This window comes from Pavona decussata, unplaced genomic scaffold (genome assembly GCF_977016875.1).
Source record: "Pavona decussata unplaced genomic scaffold, jaPavDecu1.1 SCAFFOLD_259, whole genome shotgun sequence".
NCBI lineage: Eukaryota > Metazoa > Cnidaria > Anthozoa > Scleractinia > Agariciidae > Pavona > Pavona decussata.
In genome coordinates this window covers 103,051-122,500 of record NW_028145662.1, presented here as the reverse complement: position 1 = coordinate 122,500, position 19,450 = coordinate 103,051, and the positions used below count along the sequence as shown (strand labels likewise).

At 37.9% G+C, this 19,450-nt stretch overlaps 1 protein-coding gene across 1 annotated transcript in view; it reads left to right on the top strand.

Moving 5' to 3' along the window:
* The window catches only part of LOC146456284 (uncharacterized), a 26,592-nt gene extending 7,981 nt beyond the window's left edge, over nucleotides 1-18,611 (top strand). The window contains exons 5-18 of the mRNA XM_085093281.1: nucleotides 1,088-1,151; nucleotides 1,597-1,833; nucleotides 2,442-2,637; nucleotides 3,098-3,599; nucleotides 4,129-4,221; nucleotides 4,443-4,535; nucleotides 5,688-5,861; nucleotides 6,261-6,358; nucleotides 7,150-7,280; nucleotides 14,188-14,385; nucleotides 14,805-15,188; nucleotides 15,509-15,734; nucleotides 18,131-18,264; nucleotides 18,427-18,611. Of these exons, the coding sequence (XP_084949407.1) occupies nucleotides 1,088-1,151; nucleotides 1,597-1,833; nucleotides 2,442-2,637; nucleotides 3,098-3,599; nucleotides 4,129-4,221; nucleotides 4,443-4,535; nucleotides 5,688-5,861; nucleotides 6,261-6,358; nucleotides 7,150-7,280; nucleotides 14,188-14,385; nucleotides 14,805-15,188; nucleotides 15,509-15,734; nucleotides 18,131-18,264; nucleotides 18,427-18,611 (2,715 nt within the window). The remainder of the gene's footprint in view (nucleotides 1-1,087; nucleotides 1,152-1,596; nucleotides 1,834-2,441; nucleotides 2,638-3,097; nucleotides 3,600-4,128; nucleotides 4,222-4,442; nucleotides 4,536-5,687; nucleotides 5,862-6,260; nucleotides 6,359-7,149; nucleotides 7,281-14,187; nucleotides 14,386-14,804; nucleotides 15,189-15,508; nucleotides 15,735-18,130; nucleotides 18,265-18,426) is intronic.
* Nucleotides 18,612-19,450: the final 839 nt, after the last annotated feature.

Here is a 19,450-nt window from a genome sequence, read left to right as displayed (position 1 = left end):
CACCAACTGGCTTTGGATGAACTCGCGAGGATTTTCTAGATTTCAGTCGTACTGTTTGTTCATATCGAAGTCAACTGTCAAAAACGGAGAATTCGACGGACAAACAGCATCAAACATCAGTGTTTTGCTTTGGATGGAAAAAATTGTACAACACTGAGACGCGAAGCGAATAAATATGAGATCAAATGTGCGAGTTAGTTGTAGTCGTCTATTAGCGGGCTCGAATAGCGGGCAGCAGAAAAAGAATCCAAAAGATTTGCGGCAAACTGCAAAATCTATTGTAAGGTATTCATTTATCTATAAAATTATGGTCATTGCGAATGGCAAACGCAGTTTTGATTTGCCACCATGGCAGAGTTTTCTCAAATGCATTCCAGCATCTCGGAAGGACGCTCAGTGTTGTTGTTACTAAACGGTCGAATCGCTTCTTGAAGCTTGCGGATTTCTCGTTCTTCGCCTTCTCGCTGGTCTAATAAAATCAGGCTATCGAGCGTACACACTATAGTAAGTTTATCACTGAATGCTGATGAAATACTGGATTTGAGCACGTAAGTTTGAGGGAGCTTCTCGGCTTTTCGAACCGCGTGTAATAAAAAAAGGTCGATGCCGCGAGACATCGACATTGTACTAAAATAAAACCGTATACGTTCGCATAAGTTCTGGCATTTCTTGAATTTCATGGGACATTCACGAAGCGGCGCTGCAAAAATCCCCATGGGTTTTATATGGACAGCCTTTTTGTTTCTTTCTGAAACGTGACCGAAACACTGGCCGGTCAGTTTTTTTTTTATGCCAGCAAGTTATAAGACTTGCCCGCCATATCCCGCCGGTGTTGTGTACTCGCTTCTAATTGGTCCAAAAACAATTGACTTGACAGCGCTTACGTTATCGCTCGCACATGCGCCGAACCGTGAAACTCTCCCTTTAAATTCCTTCATAGAGAATTTATCTTTGTTCAATGTTACACTTCATTGTCGTAAATGTCTATACGATATTCATGCCTCTAGTAGGGAAGAGGACTGCAGGTTTTATAGTTATCGTCGAAGTTTTGGTTATTTTAGCAAGGTATTTCTTTTTCAATTTCTAGAATTTTAAAAGACCGATTACAGATAGCCAGTCCACTAATGCAATGGTGTTCGAAAGGGGTGACGGTGAGTTTACTTGATGGTACAGCAATGTATTAGTTATTGCACTATCCGTTAAAATGTTAAGGGGTCAGCAAGATATTTTAGTAATAAGTGTAGTTAATCATCTGACTACATTTTCATCGACCAGGTTTAATTTGTCTATGATGTCAGTAAGTTATCCATCCCAAGAAGCCTTTGTTCAGACTTTTGGATCAAATAAATTAAAAGTAAACTTCACAATTATTCAGGCCCGATAACAATAAGAAAAAACGAGAAAATGCTAAGTGATTCATTGGCTTGGATGTAAATAGCACCACCTTGGTACTTTCCAATAATTTTTCAAGTACTTGTCCCGCAAAAGTGGCATCCAGTTTAACATGCATTAAACGGAAGTCAGACGAAGGCACAAACGATGCTAAATATCGTCCTGCTAGACCAAAAAAGACAAGACAATACTTTTATTTTCAAGGATTCAGGAGTGAATCTTCCACCCTTGCTAAGACGTTTACTGACTTGATCATGGCGAAAAGGATGGTTGATTCAAATGACGAAACAGAAACAGAAGCTATCCTAGGAAAAAGAAGTTGGCTGCAAAGATTTGTTGGCGCCCTGTTTTCCGATGAGAAAGAAGAAGATCGTGGCGATTCAGCTGGAGAACCTCAGATCTCTCAAGAGAACGTAGAAGAAACTCCTGAGAAGCCTACAGGTGCTAAATTTTGTGGTTTATTTCAATTCATGCTATTTGACAGCAATATATACCAACTATCCTGAGTTAAGATAGCGCCACATTTGGCGAATCAATGAACCGATTGAGATATTTGGCGAAACATCGCCAGGCGTGTTCTTTTTTTATTTCGATTATGATTTTTGATGATCGCCACGACCGGCGTATAAAATGAAAGCTCTAAATTCGCCGTTTTACACCTAGTGTGCCCGCTTTCAGAATTTTGTATTCTCGTTATGGACTAATTAAACGGCAATATTATGATATGACTCTGGCGGCCGTCAACGAAGTGGAAAATTCATGTTTTTGTTCAAGTGATTTCTTTAAAAATGTTAATTTTTTATCATAATTTTAGTGACGTAGCTGTCAAACTTTCATGGACTATGGCACTGTGACATTCCTATAGTAGTCGATTCTACGCCTCTCCTTCCATGCTCAGCAGCTAGAGAACGCCCATTCACAATAGAACTGTGCTTAGCCGGTAAAATAAAAGCAAATGACCTTTGATTCTTACCATTTTTCGACTGCGAATGGATTTTTAAATCACTTTTAGCTAAGGAAATGTTTTTGGTATTGTTACTATTACTAAGACCTGATAGCACAAGTGGAAAGACTGAACCAGGAGCGTAAAAGGAGTTTCGTCTTGCGTTTTTTGGAGGGAATTGGTCACATCATGATGGGAAACCAAGACCAACCAGCAGACGGCTACGCATGCGCAGTCACTGTCGAGGATGGTGATGACCAAGCTAAGCTAGATAACGAATATAAAGCTGGGCACAATACCTGGTGAGTAGAATTGAAAACCCCCTAAAAAAATGCTAAAAATAAACTAACCTTGCGGCTGTAACGACCATTGAGGTCTGGTATTTATTGCAAAGAGTAATGGAATAACTAGTTAACTTTTTCTCCGTACAATGCAAAACGAGGGATTGTTTATTTGTTTTCGGCCTCTGTTGATTTTTATTGCAGCGATCACTTTGGATTCACATCTTTTGACCTCTTTACAAAAATTCTCTCTATTACAATTATCAGAAAGAAAACAAACAAGTAAATTCATAAACACAAAACAAAAAAGAAAAACGTGCTTTTTACCTTTAACTTGAAATTCAGCTCTCGGCTAGGAAATTATTTAATTCAAAGTTACAGGGCTTCAAAGGAAATTCAAGTATACCTGGCGCCCTCCATAGTTTGGCATGGATAATTAAGGGGGATCTAAATTAATATATGGGATAACACTTTGTTTTAGCTGCCAACAAGATGCCAACGAAAGTAATAGAACAGGCATAGCGGAAGAGGATTATAAACGTTCCCTCGAGACAGAACCAAATGATGTAGATGAAAGTAGCAGCGTGGACGTTCGGCAGAGAAAGAAAGGCATAGTGATGTCTTTGGAAGACATACGTAAGCTCGGAAGTTGTAATCTGGGGTTCCAAAACGAACGCATTGAGGCGAAGAATCCTGTCGAGTCTTGGGAAGACTCTCATTCCGTTTGCACTCATTTTAAAGTAGACATATCGGCCTTAGAGAAGACTGAAAATAACCGGAAGGTGAGCTTTCTTGTGGAGAAAAGTGGATCTGAAAGGTTAGAAGAAGACGAATGCTCCATTGCTGTAACTTGCGATGCTAAGCCCTCCAGCAGAAAAGGTAGCATCCTTGACGTTTCTTGTGAGTCTGAACCACCTGAATCATCTAAGAAGAGGAGACCTAAGACGATGAAGGATTGGTTGGTTGATCCGCACCTATACAAGGTTAGTTCAGTCAATGTGGCTCACAAAGTATTCCAGCACTTCCTTGCACTTACAATTTGATGTATCATCACTACCATTCTTTAGCTGTTGGATCTACAACTACATATTTGTTATCGAAGAGACTCCAAAGCATTGATAAGATTTAAGGAGGATCTGAACCCTTTGGTACAATTCTAAAGCGGCGTGTTAACATGCCGATTAAAATTGGATAGAATACATAAATATAAAATAATAAAAAAATAGGGAATAGTGTGCTCGTTTTGGAGTTATGACCATTTAAAGCTCGAATTAGGGCTTAAATAAGTTCCAATAAAGGATCCCTTTTTTTTATTTTTAAAATACACAGTTTGTGAAGTGTCCGTTTTCCACTTAATATTTTATTCATAATTAAAGGCCTTTGTGAAATTTATGTAGAGAGTAATTAGGAACGTCTTAAAAGTGCGTAATGACTTCAAAAATACATGTTTTATAATACATAAGGACTAAAGAGCACCCTGTACTTACCTTGGCGATGTTTGCTTACTTACAGGTTGCAGTTATTATCACCTGTTCACGTCTTGTGCAGGATGCAGTCTATGCGTATTTACCACTTTACTTAACGGAGAGTATGGGCTTTGGAATGGTGAGGGCAAATAATCTCATTGATCTCCATTAGATCAGAAGTAATTGAAATCAGTTTTAAAAAACAGAACTATTATTTTCTTTCCTTTGTTGAAACTTTTCAAGAACGGATACTCAGTTTTTAAGTTAAGCATCTTCCTTACATTTTGTAAGTATATAAGTTTAAGATTTTCAAACCTCAATTTATCTTTACTTTATTTTATTTTTTTGTCTTTTTTGCAGCAAGCTATCGCCTATTTTCCTCTTGTTCTTCTCGGTAGTGCAGCTTTGGCCAGTACCGTTTCAGGCCAGCTAAACACCAAAATCGGCAGCAAGGTAAAATGGCTAATGACCTCTTTAAACATATTGTGGGAATAAGGAAAATCAGTCGAATATCTTGATGATAAGTAAGATAATTATACTAAGTGATAGTTTTCTAAAGCAAGCATTGCGAATACTATGATACACAGTTGACATTCTAACTGATCGAAGACGACTCTGATCAACTCTTTAAATGCAAATATTACTTCAAATATATAATTTCATCTGCAAGTTTGTTAGCTTTGCGTCTTATCTTAACCCTATCTAGACTAAGGAGATGGGTGGAAATTGTCAGCGTTGGCGTTGCCACATATGAAGTCTTGATAGGTGAAAAGGCGCTAACCAAACTTGCTAGTCTTTTTCTAAAATATATCTGTGAATAGCCGACATGACACGTCCATATTTATGGTGACTTCTAGTTGTTTATCATTTCAAAGACTCATTAATGATTCATAAGTCCATTGACCCATCAAATGGTCGATAAAACATCACGTGCAGTAGTTTTAAAACCGATAAAACATCCTCCTTATTAGTATGCGGTGTTTAATGTTTTTCTCATATGCTAATTTCCAACGTTCACAAAAGCATCATTGTTATGAACTCCCTTGACACACGCTTTTCCAGGAATGCTTTTGAAGCAGTTCAAAAAACTCGCAGCACGTGTTTTATCGGGTCTAAAACCACAAGGCTGCGCCTCGTGGTTTTAAATCCCGATAAAACACTGCTGCTCGTGTTTTAAACATTACTTAGTGTTCTTTTATTGGTTTTGATCACTTTTCCGGTCTATTATTGAGGAGTTAGGAGATATTGGAGGAAACGTGTGAGTGCAGACAACCATGGCCAACGAAATTCAATTACAGTCAGACCTGTTTTTTTTAATGATGACATCTGTGAGAAAGCTAAACTTGGACTTATTCGAACCACAGCAGAAGCTATCGAGCTGAAGTCAACGAACTACGGACTCAATCCCATTCCTTTTGAAAAAGATGGATTCCAACAAAAGTATTTTTTTATGGTTGTTACCTAGTTCAGTTCCTAACTTTAATTATAGCCAGTCCTAGACTTTCTCAAAGTCGCTCGCTCGCTTCTCATTGAATGGTCTTTTTCTTCCCAGAGACTGAAAAAAAAAAACTGTTATTAATTAAGTTTCGTTCATTTTTTTTATAGTGGACATATCTGTTGGCTTCCCTTTTTGTGATTGGTGGATCGGTATATTGCTACTTTCAAACTCCTTCGCTGAGGCAGTACACATATGGGCCCGTAATTTTGGTAGGAGCTGGCATGTCCGTCATGTATGTTATGGCTCTTGCGTTTGCCACTGAACTTATTGGAGACGATACGGTAAGTTTTCATTTAAATGACACTACATTGTAAAAGACCATTAACACAACATCGTTCGGGGTTTTTGTCTGACACGGTGTTTTAAATAAAGGAGCCAAGTTGATTTATTCCGGGTTTTTTTGTTTTTGTTTTGTTTTTTTGAAGACGAAAAAGGAGCGGTCCTCAAAAGTACATGAAATGCCAAAAGGAGTAACAAACGTGCGCAACGTTGTCTTGCTTACATGTATAGGCAGAGCTGTCCTGTTGAACTTCTGCTTAACTTCGGAACAAATAATGGCAAAAATATCCCACGTTAAGTCGCTGACAATCCTCGCGACTGCTAAGACGAAGTAGTGCATCGTTGTGGAGAATAAGCTGAAATTATTTCGATTAAATAATGTGTATATTTTTCTGCTGCAGGAAACCAGTGGATCGGCGTTCTCCATTATCGTCATTATAGCACGGCTTTCAAGCGGAGCATTATTCATGTCAATACAAGAGTTTTATCCGGAAGACGAGTAAGATTTTCTCTAAGCAACTCCTTGTGTTCTTCAAATGTGATATAATATATACATTTCAACCGTTTCGAGCCGTTTGGCACCTTTAGTTAATAAGTTGCAAAGAACTGCCACGAAGTCATACACGTTTCAATTCGACTGAACTATGTGACCTTGATAGGAAAAAGGGGAAGTAATAAGATATATTTTAATGTACGCATTGACCCAATGATTGATCATTTCTCCTTCAGATACAGCAAAAGTGATAAGAACATCAGACTGTTATGCTTATAGTCATAGGCTTCACACCCGCTGTCTGGGACTTTTTTCCCTTTGTATTTTTCCGCACGTCACAAACTGATCACGTCTTCTCGATATTAATGACACGAAAAAAAACGAAAGCTTGAAAAACATTAGCCTAACATTATTTAAGTTTCAATCCATTCCGACCTACTCTGTCTCTGGCCAGAGGCACTAATCGACAGTTTTATTACACTCGGGCGATAATTTATAACAAACTAGACAATTACTTTTGGTTTCTGTTGTCAGACAAAAGACTGACATTTGTGGGTTTTTAAATGACATCAAATTTTTCTGATACTTCACCTTTAAGACGCTGTAGACATCAGGCGTATACGTGAAAAAAAATCGAATTTCTACAACTAAGCTTAGCCGACAGAGTACTGCACAGATACCTGAGTGTAACCATCGTTGCTTTGTCATTAAAAAAAAAAAAAAGATTTTCTTAATTCATCTACCCATCTACGTGTTATTTTAATTCCGTTTTCTTTTTCTTCTGCCGTTTCTGTTAGCCCCAAGTCAAATGCAAATACCAGGGAATACGTTCGGCACGTGTTTTCAGTGGTTCCTGGAATACTTGCGCTCACAGGCTTCCTGTTGGTTTTGTTTTTCCAACCTTCACTGCCTTGTTGCACTGGGAAAGGTTGGTGTATAGCACTATGTAACTTAGCTGCTGTTCATAAAAATCACAGTAAAGTCACACAGTTCCGTGTGTAGCGCACAATATTTACATTTTTTTTAGGTTAGCCTTTAGCAAAGACCAATTGAATGTTACTGTGACCATTTGACGAATCTATTAATTAGTCTCTCTTGGATCTTTCTTCAGTTAGGACTGAACTGATCATGAACGAATGCTATAATATGATTGATTGATTGATTGATTGATTGATTGATTGGTTGGTTGATTGCTTAATGGTTTCACTAAGTTCATGATATATTTTTTAGCGGGGTTCGCTCTCTCCCGTCCAAAGCTTCGATAATTAACCAACCAAATAACATACACGCATTGGTAAACAAACTTGTTGGTAACATGTAAGAGGATACTTAACCATTTTCATAGTGGGTCTGCACTCAGTTTCCAGGCATTCGTTTACTAAAGGGACAATATTAAGAACTACAACAACAAAGATTTCAAAAAGTTAAGAAAAAAATAATAAAAATATAGTGATTAGAATCGCAGATCACTTACAAGAATCGTTGGCGACGTACCAGAAGGCGGAAGAGAGACAGGATTCAAGTCATCAATGTAACGATTAAGAAACGAGTATTTTTAATCTTAATTCGTGTTTACTAATGGTTCGGAACACGCCTATGGACCGACGATCGTGACTTATTTGTAGGTTACTTTTTCTGCCTCTTCCCTCTAATCTACTACATAATAGCTAATCTTTTTCTTTTTCTCTTATATTAGAGTCAACTACTGCGGACGTTACCACTGAAACAGAAAAAGACGATTCTTCATTTGACGTTAAAGTTGTTACTAGCTGAGGAGCAAAAACGAACTGAAAAAGTTATTTAGCCTAGCTGAATTTTGAACAGCAGTTTCGCACTCAATGTACTTAAGCTGTTACTCGGAGATTTTAGTGTTAGATTTTGTATTGCTAAATTTAAAGGTTTTACCTCAAGTTCATTTTGCATGTCAAACTGAAGTAGCTGCTATCTCTGTATACTTTTATAAGTTCTATAAATTAGAAAAGTAGTAAAACTGGCCAATTAGTCCGCGCCTCAGCTTCTCCACGACCCCCTCCCTACCCCTCTTTTCTCTTACTAGCCTTTCGTAAGAAATCTAGTATAATCGACAACAGTGTCTGGATTATGGATTAAAGTTTAGAAAACTATTCATCTCAGGAATAATTTGGAATAGAGCGTGGGATTTACTGGGTACGTTGTAAACCCTAAACCATAGTTATTTGGAGGCATTCAACAGTTGAACATACAATAACAGTTATTTACGCACATAAGGCAGTTTCGAAGACTCCATGGAAAAACGTTTCAGGCTTGAACGGGATTCGAAACGATAATCTGGTCCACATTTAGCGCTTTAGCAAACTGAGACATCCTTTCGCCTAGAAGCTGGAAATTGACCAGCTAGCGCTCGCAGTTACCTTGAGTTCGTAGCTCAGTTGCTAGAACGATATGGTAGAGGCTTTCAGGTCGAACCATTGAGGGCTATTTTATTTTCACGTTCATTGCGCAACTGCCTAAGCTGATACACATATTTGCGATGGTCATTCAACTATTAAAAACTATCATCCGCAGTTCATTTTGGGGACTCTGACGTTGTGTTCCATCTGAATCTTGTTCTCACTGTCCCTCTGCGTACCTTTGGTCTGGGCTTGTTTCCTTTCTCAGCCTATAGGCTTAGCCTTCCTAATTTTAAGGCCACTGCCAGGGGGCAACGCCAATGAAAATTGGAGGGGCCAAAAAATGCCCCATGCGGGTCATAATAACGTCCGCAAGTTTAATCGAAGACGTCATATCACATAAAAATCAAGTAATTTGTTTTCCTCAGCCACCATTTTTGGCCTGCCATTTTTTATGTCTCGACATCTGGAAAACCCCCGAAGTCGTCAAAATTAATTCAAAATGTTAAAAGTTGTAACAGCGTAAAAATTCTAAGGTTACAAGAATATTTTGAAATTTCTCACAAAATGGAAAAAAAACAAATCCACTTTTGGAAAAAACGGGCTGTTCACATCTTGTTTCTGTGGAAACATGAAGTTACGCGATCAATCAATTATTATATCAAAATTTTGCAAGATGAAAACGAGGAGTCGTCGGGGTTTATCGCTGCTTACTTTGACACTTTAACAGTTATCTACCTTGTCAGCGGTGGCACGGCTTTGTGCATCGCCCTTCCTCTACCCCAGGGTGCGCAGGGTCTATTTGTTAGTGGGGTTAAAATGGTCTCAAACTCCACCTGTTTTAAACACTTTCCTAAATATGTTCTCTTTATGTGAGAATAACAGGTGTGGATTTTTGGTGGGTTGCTGATTGATTGGGTTGCTATATTCAACGGTGAACGAGTTGAAGTGTTCTTCTCTTCTACACGCGTTCTGATCTCACTTCAACATCGTTTATGGCCAAGTCAGCTTAGAAGTTGAGTTTTTAATAAGCGAGGTTTTTTGACGTTTTTACTTCTTTTCTTTAACCTGAGTTATTTACAATGTTCTCCGTCCTGTTCAACAAGGTTCTAAGCATTAACCTTTAAACTCTTACAGAGGCTTGGAATGGTGCTCAATTTGGCTCATTAGCAAATTTATATTGTCTCAATTTTCATTGTTTCTACAAAATACTCAACCTTCATGCATGATCAACTCTCACAAAACTTTGAACACCTGAATAATCTAAACAATTATATTCCATTTTTATTCACACTTATTGGAAATACAATATATTTTTTATTTAATTCTCAGCCTCGGATAATGCATTTCTAGCGTTCTGATTGGTTCGCTAAATCTCGGTTATCAGCTCATTTACCGTAGTTTGACCTTATATGGAAAACGATTGCCCCAGGTGTCGCTAAGCAATTTTTTTTTCGGCGGGAAGCGAAAGTTTCTTCGGAAAAGGGGAGGAAAAAAAAAAAAAAAAAGAAAAGAAAGAAATACCAGAAAATGCCATCTCGATATAACAACAATAAAAACCACAAAGTTCGATTTGACACTATTTCATGGTACGTTTCTCAGAAGTTTTCTTCAAAATCAGAAAAAAAAATTGCACGATTTTACGATTTAGATCACATAACAACAACGACAGCAACAACAATAACAACCGGTTACCTTCAAAAATTTCAGGATGGCTTGCAAATCCTGTCGGTAAGAGGTTAAAACCGATCGGAGAAATTTCTCAAAAAGAGCTTAATGCCTGCTTTTATCAGTGTTTTTACGCATTTACGTGGACTTCAAGAAAAGTTCATCTATGAATTCCGTACGAGCGGCGGCCATAATGTTCGTTTCCGTCGCTCGGCACCACTCAGCAAAACATTTGCACAAATATGCACAGCTCTTACGCTTCTCTATAAGCTTGAAGTTTAAAAACTTGCACTGAATGCTTGTCTCAGTGAGGTTGTACCTCGTACACTTGGACTTGCCTGAAGTGTTTTAAATCGTCCGCGAGGAATTCAGTTCAGCATAAAAAAAACCGTCCTTGATCTCTTCCTTCGCTCGGCACCACACAGCACAATATTTGCTCAAATGTGCACAACTATTACGCATCTCGATGAGCTGGAACTTCAAAAGCACTTGAATGCTTGTTTCAGCAAGGTTGTAACTCGCACAATTAAACGTTTCTTGAATTTGAGATGCCCAACTGTGTCCGATCTTCTTCTCTTTCGATTTTTCATTCAACTCCGTTTGCAAAGAGCTGCACGTGTCAGGTGATCATTACGTTTCGCGCGCTTTAATCTAAAGCTGCCCTAACATCCGGTCGTTTTAATTTAAAATAAATGTTTACTTAAAGCTTCAACAGCAATATCCAAAATCGGAGAATTTAATAAAACAATTATTCCAGTCGCACTTGTTGGATGTGAGATTAGTTATAGCCAACTCGGCGCTTCGCGCCTAGTTGGCTACTTACCATCTCTGGAAAATATCTCATGGAAAATAAACATGCAGAGCATTGTAATTAAACCGAGCCGTTGTCAGTAACTTTCAAGAATCCGGCAACAGAAGCAAAAAATTTCTAATTTCTTTTTATTTGCCCTAAAACACCCTTTTGGTGAACTATTTTCAAAACCAATATTGAAAAAATCCAGTGAATTTTGGCAAAAATTGGGAAAGATCGAAATCGGCCAAAACGCGCCCGATGGCCCGATTGAAATTATGCAAATTGGAACTTTTTCAAAACTCTTGTTCAAGACAAGGTTTGAAAATAGTTCATAAAAAGGGTCTTTCGGGGCAAATAAAAAGAAATTCGAGTTTTGCTTCTGTCGTTGGCCACTACCTCTGTGCTGTTACAAAAACCCTAGTTACAATCACCCTGTTAACACCGGGGTGGTTTTCTTCTTCTGTGATGGGGGAGTGGGGTTGGGTGATTCTTAACACCTGAATCCTTAACACCCAATAGAGGATTCTTAGCGAAAACGGAGATATGCAAAAAAGCATTCTTTGACGCAATGTGGACTCGGCAAGCGCAGAAAGATATTGTTTCACTATATCCATTAAAATAGCATGATTTGAATTTTTTTGAAAAATACTTCGCAGTTTTTCGAATATGTAAGCCCCATGGGCTTTGGCTCAAACGGCAACGGAAAATTTCAAGTTTATTAATCTTTACATGGGGAAAGAATTCCACTTGAAATATGCCTTTTTGACGACCAGGGATTGGTTCCATCTTCCAATAAATATTCATTATAAACAAAAAAATTCGAGTCAAACCGAGGAACGTCGTTGCGAGTGAAATCTCTGTCCTTGAAGTTATACGGAAATCCAGGAGTCATCAAAAGCTTTCTGAAGAAAGGAATCTTCAGCAAAACGCAGATCGGTAAGTGTCTTTACTCAGTAACATGTTTTCGTTTCGTCAATTGCAAACTAAATCGTTGAAGGCGCCTTCTAGATTTGGCTTATTGAAGTTACAGTTCGCGCTGCCGGTTTTAAGATTAGAACAAATTAAAGAAAAAGGAAAGGATATAAAGGCTTCCGAGCGTTAACGATAAAGAAACTGAACTTTAGATTCCTTCGGTGGCATTGATTTTTTTCCAAATTGCCCACTGATGCCCAAAGTGTCCAAGTTAGGAGAACTTTGTTGACTGTTTTGCATTCAAGATCGGTGAATGATTTCGTATTCTAACATTATTTTCTAGCGCGCTTTGAAAATCTCATTAATATATGACGGTATAGTTGTCATTTGAAATCAATTTGTTCTCTTGAAAATCGGGTTAAATTTCACTGGCATTTCACCTATTATCTCATTTACCTCCGTTAATCGACTTTGAACGTGTAGTGCTGCATCACAAATTACACAACTCTAAATTGAAGTTGCTCGATTATCATCAGTCTATTTCACTGAAAGAAGGTGGTAGCAGAAGTTTGTGAAGTAGTTTGCCTTCCCGTGGTACTGAGTTTCACATGGCCAAGGCGAGTCACTTATGATTAATTTCTCTAAAGAGACGACCATTTGGTTGGCTAATATATAGATACTAATGGAAGAGGAGACTGTAGTCTGTATAACGGTCCGTTTGTTAGCTCTACTTGGGCTTCTGTAAAGGTCCGTTTTTTAGCTCTACTTGGGCTTGAGTTTTCTTTGGTATCTGCCTGAGGGGGAAAACAGAAATGTATTGATTCACTTTCATGGGCTGGGAGTATAATTGTATTATGTTGAATCTTAGGCCCATTATTCATTTAACTCAAAAGTGCTTAAATTTTACGTATGTGGCCGTGTATTAAAAAAAAAAAAAAGAATTTTGCTCTGGTTTTCGCGGTCCTGTAACAGGGGCTTTTGGAGAATTTGGTACTCCGTTACCTACCGAGATGAACAGTATTTTACATCAAGTGGACCAGATTTTCTTGAAGGAACATAGTGTTTTTGCAGATCTTGGCTCATTCTGTTACCTTTCCAACTCAAGAGTTTTTACTGCAGAATTTTATTTATATATTATATTATTTTTACTGCCTCGTTGTTGATCGGTCTTTTTCGGTTGTTCATCTGTTAGATTTTGATATTTGAGTCAGATTCAATACTCAAAAACTTGCATGATAGGTGGCTCATTTTTAAGGGGTCTGGCACTCTGTTTTAAGCCTACCTCAGATTGAGCGGTTGATTTAATTTGATTGTAAATCTGAAACTTGATTAAGGTAAATAAAGAATAAAGTTTAAGGGTACGTCATAAAGTTGAGCCTCGTTAAGTTATCATCAAATGCCTCAAACCTCGTACACACGAAACTCATGCAGTTTACATTATTTACCTTTAGATAATTTGTAAAACTTCTCGTCTAACGAGCTTTTTTTGAAGAATTTGAAAAGATTTGGGACATTGGAAGAGTTAATAGTCTGCATGGAAAAAACAGTCGATGTATTTTTATATTTAGGCTTTGTCAGTTCCAATTTTTTTAAAATTTTATTTTATTTGCTACAGACAAAGATAACAAAATAGACAATAACAAACACTGGAGTAATACTATATATATAATACTATATAATAATAATAATAATAATAATAATAATAATAATAATAATAATAATAATAATAATAATAGTAATAATAATAATAGTAATAGTTATAGTAATAGTAATAGTAATAGTAATAGTAATAGTAATAATAATAGTAATAATAATAATAATAATAATAATAATAATAGTAATAGTAATAGTAATAATAGTAATAGTAATAGTAATGATAATAATAATAATAATAATAATAATAATAATAATAATAATAATAATAATGATAGTTATAGTAATAGCGGAAGACAGTTCTCATCAAATCTCCTCTTACCTTCAGGCTTGTTTTAGTAAGAAAGGAAAATCGGGTGGGAGCAGCAAAAAAGCCATTCTTCTAAAGCTACCGTATAGCTACCATTCATTAATGATTATTTTTTTCTCGTGTACTTCAGTGGATTTTAATAACAGAAAGGCTTCACCTTACCAGTGGAAGCCGCTGTTTATCCAATTGGCGCTGAAGCAGTTCAAGACGTCGACGGAACATTCAGATTCTTCAAGAACAAACAGCATGTTGCGCTTTAAGGCGGCTTTCCTGTTTCTTCGTTTTGTTCTCTGCGTATGGGCTCGGCGTATCATTGAGGAAGATCCTGGTAAGTGTTGTTATTACAGAGGTACCTAACGGAGCCGTTCCTCAGACTATCCGCACCTCCTTCTTAAGGACTGTTCACAGTCCCCCTATTTTTCCGTGGGATTCTCGAGACCGGTATGCTTCAATGGAGCTGCCGCCATCTTGGTTTGTAAAAGCGAGCGCGATCTGGAGAGAGTGTCTAAACTACCGAGGGGAGGGGAGTGGAGTCCCGCTCCCCTCGGTAGTTTAGACACTCTCCCCAGATCGCGCTCGCTTTTACAAACCAAGATGGCGGCAGTTCCATCGAAGCATACCGGTCTCGAGAATCCCACGGAAAAATAGGGGGACTGTGAACAGTCTACCTTCTTATAGTCTTTTGCATTACCACATCTCCGTTGATATTAAACTAGACACGAACCTCTCAATGTTTTTTTTTATCAGGTTCAGGTTCAGATTTAAATTTACTTTCGGGATCTGGCGTGACTGTAACTTGTGATGAGAGTAGCATGTCGGTAGACTTGGAGAAGGAGGTATACCCGTACTTAAATGCAAGCTTACTTCACTTGCGTGACTCTTCATGCAGAGCTACAGAAAGTGTAACGCACCTGTCTTTGACTACTGATTTGGATGATTGCCTGACGTCAGTCGCAGAAACTTCCAGTTCGCTAATTTTTACGAATGAGATTCAAGCAGATATTGTGAAAATATCCAGTGCTGTCACTCGAGACCACGATTTTGATCTGGAGTTCAACTGTAGCTACCCCAAAGAGAAGCTTCTCAGCTTGAGTTTCACACCCAAAGGAATAGACATCCCTCCATTGCAAGGTATAATGGATTCTCAGTTGTAGGTAAACGAAGTATAGACCAATATATAGCTCATTTCAGTGATTGGCGAGAGACTGACTCGAATTATATTGAAGTTGATTAACCGGCTTACCCGATGCGTTTATTGTTTAATTTAAGGCCTATTGTATCAGAAATATACATAAGGAACAAAGAGTATATTGTGTAGCCACCCTCAGGAGCTTCACCCAAAGACTTCAAATATTATTGATTAACATGACTCTTGGTTTTAGTCTTGCAATAAGAGCTTCTGGATAACGGTCACTACGTCAATTGATCTGTTTAAATGTCAATTTTTTTAGTGGGATTTGGTAACCTCACCTTCAAGATGGACTTCTACACAAATTCGTCCTTTGCAACACCGTACAATGACATTGACTACCCACTTTCGATCGCTCTCAATGACTACGTATACCTGCAGTACAGTGTGGAGTCCAGAGCTAGTTTGGCGGTAATAGCTGTGAATTGTAAGGCCACCAAAGACGGAAGTTTCGATTCTAAGCCTTCCTACTCCTTCATAGACTCTGGGTACGTATAGTTCAGATCAAGCGACACACATAATTGTCCTTCAGTTCTACCAATAATATTTATATACTCTATATACTTCTGGGCACTCAGTAAGTCATCTCCCCTTCCCTGCATGGGGTCGAGGGAGTAGTGGGTAAGTTGCAGTAACGAGTTCAATACCTGCGAGTAAGACCATAAGGCTACGGTGTAGTACGTTGTTACATTTTGCCGGTTTTCCTGTCATTAGGAAATTTACGCAACAGGACGGACGATGTGGCGGGACGGCATTTTGTGCTTGTGTGAGCAACGTGACGGCCAAGTATTCATTGACTCTAGATTTTAACATTCCTATCGCTCGTGGTTTCCAGGTTATCACACATGAGAGAACACCAGTTAGTCGAAAATCGCATAAAAATGTGAAAGTACTAAGATGTCATGTTGGTCACATAACGATATTTCACCGTCCCCTTCCCTCAACTTTCCTGTCGCGTAAGGTCACTATTATGTGGTTAAAGTGTGCAGTAGAGGAACAAATCAAATTTTACATTCTTTATCATTTCGTTTACAACCTCTCTAGTAATAATAAATTATTGTTGTTGCCACTGAAAAACAATAAATGTGATGATGATGATGATGATGATGATGATGATGATGATGATGACAATGCCGTCTAAGGTGAAATTTATTGGTCGGAATGTCACTGCAGAAAGTTCTCTACTCGGCTTGTTAGTGTAGAAATGTTTGCTTTGGTCATCCCACCAGGAGTATTTCAATTACATTATCTCACCTGTTCTTCCATATTTTTTTGCAAAAAAAAAAAAAAAAAAAATGATAGATGCGAAGTAGATTCCACAATGTGGTACTCGTACTCTCCAACCCGAAGCTATCAACAACTTAAGATCAAGGCATTCAGGTTCTTCACAGACTATCAGACGGTTTACTTCCATTGTGAGCTGATGGCTTGTCACACCACACTTGTTTCCAGGTCAGTTAAACAATTCAGTGATGTTATAAATTAAAAGGTTATTTTTTACGCGGGATGCCCTGAGGGGGCATACCGTGTCTAAAAACGGGACGATTTCTTTTTCCTCGTAGCCACAAATCTGTATATTAATTTATTCATTAAACTCTCCCCTCTCCTACTCGGGATGTATTGTCCTGATTGTCTTCAACAAAAGCAGGCCAATCAAAATCCATTCTTGTCGCTTATATTGCGAGAGAGGGGACCCACTCAGCCATACCTGTGTGGCGTCAAAGCATCATTTAATTTACACTGGATTAAACTTGTGTCGCCATATTGTTAACATTTTCTGGACTCAAGTGTGCCGTTTTCAGACGAAAATTTCACCATTTTGAAGCGGTAAATCGAAAGAAGAACTTCTAAGAAGCACTCGACATCTAAAACGGTGGAAATTGGAGAGTTCCTGGCGAAGGAATCGTCCTTTCTTTGACAGTCTTAGACCACGATTGCACTGAGACAGAAAAGAGGTCATTGAGAAGCTTACGTTATCGCAATGGAATTCCCGCAATTTCCCTTGATACCCTGAGTAGCGTAACACAAGGGAAACAACGTAACGCGATCGTCATGACTCAAACTATTTCATTAGCAAGGATAGTTTTATCAATCGGCGAAGCATACAGTTGGAATAAATGAATCAGCCCCAGCATTACGCGTAATGCCAGTATAGCAGGCATCTTGTTATGTTCGTGAAACGATTAAAAATATTTTTTTGGTACTATCATTGAGATTTTTAGGGACCATTTTAGTACTATATGTATGTGTGTGGTACTAGTCGCAAAAGAGGTTCATTAAGGTAAAAGAAAAGTGTGAATTTTGAACGGTTGCTTTTGAATAGTCAAAATTCAAGTAATTTCCTTAAGCTCCATCTCCCAATAACGCACCGAAAAAATAAATAAATGAATAAATAAATAAATAAATAAATGAGTTTCTATTCATGTTGAGATGTTGAGATGTTGAGATGTATAGACTATGCAGTATTTTATTGAGATCTTGTCACTGAAAACCCCCATGGGTATTTGTCGATAAATATTGTTGTGTCGTATTCTATTGTATTGTGTTGTATTGGATTTTATAAATAAATAAAAAAGTAAAAGAAACATTTAACGAATATACACAACGTGACAGTTTTTAACAGTTGCCTAAAGAGCCAAATTGTTCACAGTTTGCTCTGGGAGTGATTAGAACAACACCACGCATGCTTTTTAGCGTCCGACAGAAATCAAGTCTTAATTATTATCTGATTGCATTAAAATTTCACTTCCATCTTGTCTCATTTTGACGATCCAAACTTATTTGTTATGTTTTAAATGTAAGATGTAATTGAACTGCTTGCAACACAATGTCTTAAAATAGGTCATATAATCCAATCTCATATAAACTATCTTTGAAATTGAAGGTGTACCACTGGTTGCCGTTCGAGAAAGGAGAGAGGTGTAACGACAAGTGACGAAACAAGTCAAGAGGGCACCACCAAGTCATACTTCCTCAAACGGGGGCCGATAGTGCTCAAAGAAAAAGAAGGATCGAAAGGTAATTCAAAGGTCCCCCCCCCCCCCCCCCTCATTGAAAATTAATGCTACGGTACCAAACGAGGAAATGTTATTGTAATACATTACACGCAAATACCCGTTATGACAATAACAAGCTATAGCCGCAATTCTTTAAAATACTCACATTATTTTATATTTGTAGATATCGGGAAGAATGACGAACAAGTCATCGTGATTGCGAGTGCGACAGCCGCTGCTGGAGTTGTTCTGGTAGCTATAATAGTCCTTGCTGTTTTGTGTGTGAAATGCCGCATTGCAAGACTGCTGCTTAATCGCAGCACTGACACCACTGAGGACGAACAGGATGACATGAACGAATCACTGTGAGATAATGTTTAAAAGTGTTAGAAGGAAGACATCCTCTGATCCTTTCCACTCTTGAAAGTCATCCCTACCTAGTGCAGCATCAATCGGGTTCTTGAAACGTAAGAGTCTCTGAACTTATAACCATTATAAACGAAAGTCTGGACTTAGTTTCTCAGTACACTTTTTTTTATTCTTCACATTGAGATACCAATTACTTCGGTGCATAAACCCACTTTATATGGATTTAAGAGAGAAGGGATCATCATTCGAGCGAACACGGTAAACACGAACTTTGTTAGGTAATGTTGTAGAGGTACTAACTTTATATATAAGGTCATTGAATTGAACCTCTGCGACTTATCTTCGCGTTAAATCACTAACTTTGTAATAAAATTTCGGACATAACCTGTCATAACTAGAAATCCACTGTTAACGAGTTTAACAGATTGTTTAGAACTTGCACTTTATATCTTATCATCTTATCAAAAACTCCAGCAGGCTGGAAACCATGGAATGTGAGTGTCGGTAAAAGAGTTAACAAAGCAATTAGGCCACTCATTCGTTAAATACAAACGAGGCCAGTATTTGAGTAAAGATAAAATGAGTGTTGTGTGTATTCTTTTGAATCATTAAAACAAAAAATGTCTTGTTTGCAATCATGTTTGATGTCTTGTTCAGAAGGATAATGGGCATTATTCATTCACAACTGGCTACCCTGAACCATTTATAGTGAACTGCTTTGTTGCACAAAACTGCTCTTTGTTTTCTGGCTCTAACGCACCAAGCAAAGGAATTTTATTGCTACTTTCCATTGAATGATGGCTGAGAACTCGGAATGAAATGAAAATAGGAATAACTTA